Genomic DNA, 6,948 nt, shown 5'->3' on the forward strand with positions numbered 1-6,948 from the left:
ACAAACCAAGAGTTGGAGAGATGGTTCAGTGGTTAAGAACACTGGTTGATCTTCCAGAGGACCAGGGTTCAGTTCCTAGCACCCACATGGCAGCTAACAATCACCTGTAACTCCAGGTCCAGGAGATCTGACGCCCTCTTCTGGCCTCCATGGGCATTGTACAATAAGGGTGCACTTAGATACATGCAGGCAAACATGCATACGCAATAAAACAAACAACAAAACCAAAGTAACAACAAAATAATGCAGTGGATCAATTATCTAACATTTATTTTACATTAGATGATTTAAATAATCGATGGGTGACTTAAAATATAAGGGAGGATAAGTGAATACAAATACTATGCCACTTTACATATGGGATGAGAATCTTTGGACTTTGATATTCCTAGTGGGTAGAAGGTGGGTCCTGGATCCAATCCCCAGGACACCAAAGAACAACTATCTCTTATGTATTCCAACTGCTTTCTTGACATGCAACATACAAGGGCTAGAAAGCAACAGTTCTGCGCCTTTAACTATATTCTAAGATTCACGCCCTATCTATATTACATGGAAAAATAAGGTTTCTTTTCACATATCCATGGGTAAATAAATACTTGGTATTTTTTATTATTTATTGTGTGTGTATGCACGCACACACACACATGCATCAGGCGAGCATGTCACAGTGTGTGTACAGAGGTCAGAGAACAACTTCAGGGAGTTGGTTCCCATCTTCTAACATGTGGGTTCTGGAGACTGAACTCAGGCTTGGCAGCAGGCACCCTTATCCACTGAGCCACTGTGCTGGCCCATGCTATTTTCTTAAGTAAAAACACTGCAGGAAGGACATCATTATTACACTCACCCCAAGGCTCAAGGATCTTAATGGAAGAGGGAGCAGAAAGACTATAAGAGCCAGAGGTGGCGGATGACCACAAGGGAACAGTGTTTTCCAAACAGCAGGACAGTTGTTTACATGAACTCACAGTAACTGTTTGACAGCATGCACAACACCTGCTCAAGCTCAATCCAGACAAAATCCCAGCATGGAAGGAAGAGGTAGGCACAAAGTCCCACCTTCTAGCTAAGGAGCTATTAGCACTTGATAGCTGCTGGGACAGGAAGAGTCAGTTTTCACAAGTTCCACATCCAAGAGTTCCACATCCAAGAGTATCTGGTCAACACAAACTCAAAGGGGAAAAAAAGAACATGAATTTGGGTGGGTAAGGAAGTGGGGTGGACCTTGTATGAAATTCTCAAGTAAGTAATAAAAATATTTCCAACAACCACCATTACCAAGGCAGGGATGCTGCTAAGTAGGAACAGTAGTCCAGAGACAGCCAAAGACCCATGATATCCACAGAATAGGGGAGTAGTTAACACTGAGATACTGGCCATCTAACCAGATTCAAACAGCTGTGTTTTTATGGCCAAAGAGGTCAATGGCTTTAACTTAAAGAATCTATATTACATTTTAGCAGATTTCTAAAAAAGGAAAGCAGATATAAATATTTTCAAAATACAAATACATAAAGAAATGCTTCTTTTCAGATTAGGTCTCAAAAAGTAGACATAGTTGTGTTCACAGTTTCTGATGTGGTCTTGGTCAATACTGGTCCTTTGTCTCTAATAGTGGGGAGCAAATAAAGGAATCGAAATAAAATATAATTATATGCTTATTTTTCCTAAAGCTGCTATACTGTATTTGTTTATAAAGTATATTCATTTACTAATTAATATCAAAGTATAATAAAATAAACTCCAACTAATAATAAACTAATCTCTTGGCCACTTTTGTGTGTAGGTATATATGTGGAGCAACCGTGGAGGCCAGTGTGGTCTACATAGTGAATTCCAGACCAGTAACTTAAAGTGAGACCCCGTCTCAAAAACAGAACAGAACAAAACAAAAACCAAGCTACCAACCCACCCACCCCAAATTACTGCCTTATTTTGAAGGCTATGTTTGGAAAACTGTTGCCTTAGCAATATAAATTTTGTTCAGCTTACCTTTGTCTGTTCTTTTCTAAGTTGCTTTAATAACGTTAAATCGTCCACATTCTTTTCTCTCTCTTCTCGGAGACTTTTTACTACTGCTGAGGTCTGGGCTATACAATTTTTAATAACTCTGTCCCTACTGACATGAGCTGCCATCAACTAAAAGAACAAAGGAATGAAAAGGGGGAAGAAATCGTATTAATTTCAATATTTAAAAAACCTGAGACTTTAAGGCATGTCTGAAGGTGGGAAGATGAGGCCTGTGGCCTTAAACATGCTCCCAGCATGCTTTGTTTGGTTTCGCTGAGGCCTCCAGGCTGGGCTAGCCAGCTCAGTCTCCTGGGCCCTTGTTCTCACTACCAGCTCACCCATGCGCTCCTCTACACTACAGCTGCCCTCTGGGCCACTTATTGGTGTCCTCTCTTATTTTATCCTTTCAGGTATTTTTCAGTCTCATGTTGTTAACAAGGGAAAGATGCAATGAACTAAGTGATGTAGAGAATAACTTAGTTATAATAAAGAAATACAAAGACTGTTATATTTAATCATTTAAGTGGAACCCCTTTCAAAACTTTTAAAGTTTAAGTATTGGTCAAGAAAACCTGTGAGGCACAGAACAGTGGCTCCATTATGAATGCTGATGGAAAGGAAATCTGACAGAACTCTTCAGTCTTCCTAGTGTAGCACATCTCATAAAATAGCTTTCATCTCTCTTCATCTTGGTTCAGCAAAGTACAATGGTCATGTTTCAAGCACCTCCTACAAACATGGCCAAATGTTGGGGATACCCCAAAAATCTGCATTTGTAAAGCACTGTTTCAAGTTCACAGACTTCAGTGTTCAGTAGTGATTTTCATGTTTGTTTTGGGGAAAAAAGAATATAAAGCTAAGATTTACACCTTAGGGAGGATAAGGGGGAGCTCCATTGAAATTATTTGACTTTTGAGTATCCTTTTGAGGTTAGAATTTCTAAAACTCGTGCTTCAGAATAACTAACTCTACACATCCTTTCTTATAAGGAAGTGTTACCATTAGGAAATGCAAATACTTCTTTGTCAGCTATAAACAAAGCTGGGCCAAGAACTAAAAAGAGCAGCCAACTTAGATGCTTCAGACTTCTCAACAGGGGGAACACTAAGGACCTCAGTGGTTCTTACTGGCTGCACAATCTGCAGGCCCAAACTCTGGAGCAAAGCTACATGAACTACAGTAACAGCAGCCCAGGAAAGCATACGTCAAGTACTTAGGACAGCACACACATTATATTAGCTCATTTCATCCTCTAGCAACCCTACGAAACTGAGGCAAAAGAAGGAACATAACATGCTCAAAGCCACCAACCTAGGAAGTAGCAGAGGTGAGGTTCCCCCTAGACCCGGAATCACACTAACCATTAAGCAATCACTCCATGTTAACAGAAGATTAGGGCCAATAGAAAGAACTGAGTTTAGAGATTATATGCCTAGTGTGGAGGACCACCATACCACAAGCACGCTCCTCTAGCTCTTTAGTCACAGATACCTGAAGAAACTAAATGAATCATCAAACACCTCACTGGGATTTAGACTTAGACCTACCCTCCTAATCCCAATGACTAGATTTTATGTACTAAATTCTACACCTTCCAATTTTCTAAAACCATGCTTACCTGATTGCTCAACAAAATGACATACTTTAATAACATAAAAGCAGAACAAAAATATCAGCAGTTAATGCACTGAATTTTGTCCCCAAAATGATTTTTTTCCACATCTGAGAAAGAGTTTTGGATTTAAGTAGTATCTTTTTTATAACCAGAAATCCAAATAGTAACTTTGTGGTGGTAGAGCAAAAAATAGCAAGCACCATTTGAACTTTAGCTTCCAAATGAAAGGACAGAAATAATCTATAATAGCTGTGCCATTATTTCCTTCTGCTTTTGCAAATTCTAAAAGAGAAAAAGAAGGTAAGGAATAACCAAGCTTGGGAAACTGAAGCTCCAGGAAAGGTAACTTATCAGTATCCGTGGCTTTCCCCATATATTTCTATTCTCCTTCTGGATAACTGAAGAAGATGTAAGAGGTATGAAGGGTTTTCATTTTTCCTTCCATCAGCTGTCTGGCCTCTGGGACTGATTCATTCAAAGCCTTCATTCCTGCTCCTATCTTACCTGTTCCATGGTCCTCTTCTTCACCTTGTACAAACTGTCTGACAGGCTGCCAATTCAGAGGCCAAAACAGTAAGTGCTCACACTTTTTAGAACCATCTCTCAACACCTTTGTGCATAATATCACAGATTTTCTTAGTTTGTATAAACAAAGACGCCACATGTTTTCATAGTTAAGATACAGGTCAACTGATTTCTTATTTGCAAAGAGTGGCAAAAAAGAAGCACAGAAGAGAGATTCAAAGATCAACTTACAGACTCATAAAGTTGTTTACAGGTTTGGCTGGCATCAATTTTCCCTGCAAAGGAAGCTGTTGGAACCGTAGTGTTTAATTCATGTACTATTCTGTCATCAATTGTCCTCATCACCTTCAGTAATTCCTATAGATATTTAAAATAAAATAGAAGAATAAAACCTCAAGGAAATGTTAATAAAAATTAAGTATTTAAGCAAAAGAGAAAGGTCTTGGGTATTTTAAAACACTTTTACTTAGGAAAGCTAGCCAAACACAGTACAATCACAAAAATATCTTTATTAGGAGGATGATAGGTAGGATATGTAATAGTGATTCTAACTGTGGGCTCTGAGCCTGTCTCTACAGCTCTGGTGACTGTTAAAAGTTAAGACTGTTTCACTCACAATTAAATCCCACTTTCTAGCATGGTACTTGCAAACAGCATGTGTCTTCCAGCTACAGCATACAGTCAACAAAGTGTTCTCCTGAACCTCAACACCATGCACCCTCCACAACCACCAGCATCACTGCTCACTTTATTCCTTCTTACCTGACTCTGTAAAAGGTGACTTCAGGAAGAGATAGGAGCAACTATTAGCAGCAGTTAACTCACAGAAACAAAGTTACACTGTAGGCTCTGGTTTTGGTCTTTTAGTTCTTTAGCTTTTTACTATGATTATACATTATTTCTGTGATAAAAACCAAGCAAATATATGCTACTGGAGAAAAAAAATACATAAATTGGCTTTCTCATTCACAGAACAAGTAGGAATTAGTTTCAGCTTTTCTTGGTAACCCTGGCTCACATTTCCCAAGGATCTATTCTCCCTCAAAAAGTCTCCAACTCTCAAAAACCCAGTCCAAAGAAAAATACCAAAAGGTATTTACTGTTGCTGAATGTGTGGAGATGTAGCTCAGTAGTAGAGCATTTGCCTAGCATGTGTGAGGCCCTGAATTCCATCCCCAGAAACCCACTACACCAAAAGAGAAAAAGGGAAAAAGAACAAAAGCAAAAGACTGCTGAGTATTACTGGCATAGCACCGTCCCTCTCCCCATACTGTGATGGGCACTTCTCTGGCACTGGGGCACTGGGTAAGGGAGAAGTCCCAGGTACATCCTGCCCTTCATTGCTATAAACTCAGGGTACGTTTCTAACAAAAACCACAAGCACTGAAAAAACACCAAGAAAACAATTACATTATTACTAGGAATGCACTTAATTTGTGAAAACCTCCAAACTAACATCTAGTATTAACATGTATTAAGAAACTTTGCTTGACTATCTCCCAGTACCCCATCCCTTTCCTTTGAAAAACACATGACTGAAACTAACACTTTTGTTTCTTTTCTCATTCATTTGCTAAAAACTTTCATTATGATTATAGTATTACCCTCATTTTGTAAAAATTAATGAAAAAAAATTGAGATAGGGACTCCCTGCAGCCTCAGCTGGCCTAAAACTCACTATGCAGACCAGACTGGCTTCAGTCTCACAGAGATTCCCTTGACTCTGCTTCCTGAGTGCTGGAAATTAAAAGCATGTACACATCTGACACTATGTTACATTTTTAAAATGATATTATATCATGATTTATAATATATAAATAAAAATCATCCTATATTCTTTAATAGTTCTATAGATGCTCTGTGGAGCACAAAGAGCATTCTCCACTATAAAAACTGAGTCCATTCAATCTAAGTATGTTGTCTAGATTCTGTTCCTATCACTTCATTAACTTTAAAATACTGAATAGCCTCTCATGACCTCCACATAGAAACAAAACAGCTTTTGGAAAGACCATAATTCAGATCGATAAAACACAGGCAACAGCTGGTGAGCTGGCTCAGCAGGTAAAGGCACTTAGTGCCAAGCCTGAGCACATTAGTTAATCCCCAACTTCCACACACGGTAGAAGGAGAGGACCAACTCCCACAGGTTAACCTCTGACTTCCACTCACATGCCCCCCACAAAAAAAATAAATGTAATAATAATAAAAACTCATAGGCAATGGCAGGTCTAATGAAGTTCATTATCCTGTCTCCTTTCCCTTTATCCTATTTTTCTTGAGTATTCTCTGCAAATTGGAATTCTTAGGGGATAATCTCACTATATTCCCTGGGCACTATCACTTTAAATGCCATGTAATGGAGGACACATAATGTCCATGAGTAGTAAATTCCAAACAAATGATGGTAGCACTTCATGAGTCAAAGGGAAGAAAGCAGTTGGGTGTGGTGGCCATGCTTGTGAGCCTAACACTCAGGAGGCTGAGTCAGGAAGAGTATGAATTGGAGGCTAGTATGGATACTAGCCATGTCCATATCGAGATCCTGTTGCGGGGAGGGGTACAGAAGTAGCAGACAAAGCTAACTTAACTTACAACGTGATTAAATTTTAAATACCCCGTTTAAGAACACTTTCAGAGGCCAGGTGTGGTGGCAGATGCCTTTAGTCCCAGCACTTGGGAGGCAGAGGCAAGCAGATCTCCGTGAGTTTGAGGCCAGCTTGGTCTCCATAACAAATCCAGGCCAGCTGGGGCTACAGGGAGACCTTGTCTCCAAAAGACCAAAAAGGAAAAAA

General features: G+C 39.4%; 1 protein-coding gene across 5 annotated transcripts in view; it reads right to left on the reverse strand.

Moving 5' to 3' along the window:
• Positions 1–6,948, reverse strand: part of Ccdc58 (coiled-coil domain containing 58) — a 26,973-nt gene that overhangs the window by 9,318 nt on the left and 10,707 nt on the right. For 4 of the 5 annotated variants that reach the window (XM_008842936.3, XM_017800552.2, XM_029568256.1 and 1 more), the window contains exons 2-3: positions 4,385–4,510; positions 1,996–2,142 (exon numbers count right to left, since the gene is read on the reverse strand). In XM_008842936.3, the coding sequence (XP_008841158.1) occupies positions 1,996–2,142; positions 4,385–4,510 (273 nt within the window). Of the gene's footprint in view, positions 1–299; positions 1,174–1,995; positions 2,143–4,384; positions 4,511–6,948 lie in introns of those variants that run through there. The other variant, XM_029568255.1, reaches the window with a different exon arrangement.

This window comes from Nannospalax galili, unplaced genomic scaffold (assembly GCF_000622305.1).
Source record: "Nannospalax galili isolate Female #2095 unplaced genomic scaffold, S.galili_v1.0 scaffold18, whole genome shotgun sequence".
NCBI classification, from domain to species: domain Eukaryota; kingdom Metazoa; phylum Chordata; class Mammalia; order Rodentia; family Spalacidae; genus Nannospalax; species Nannospalax galili.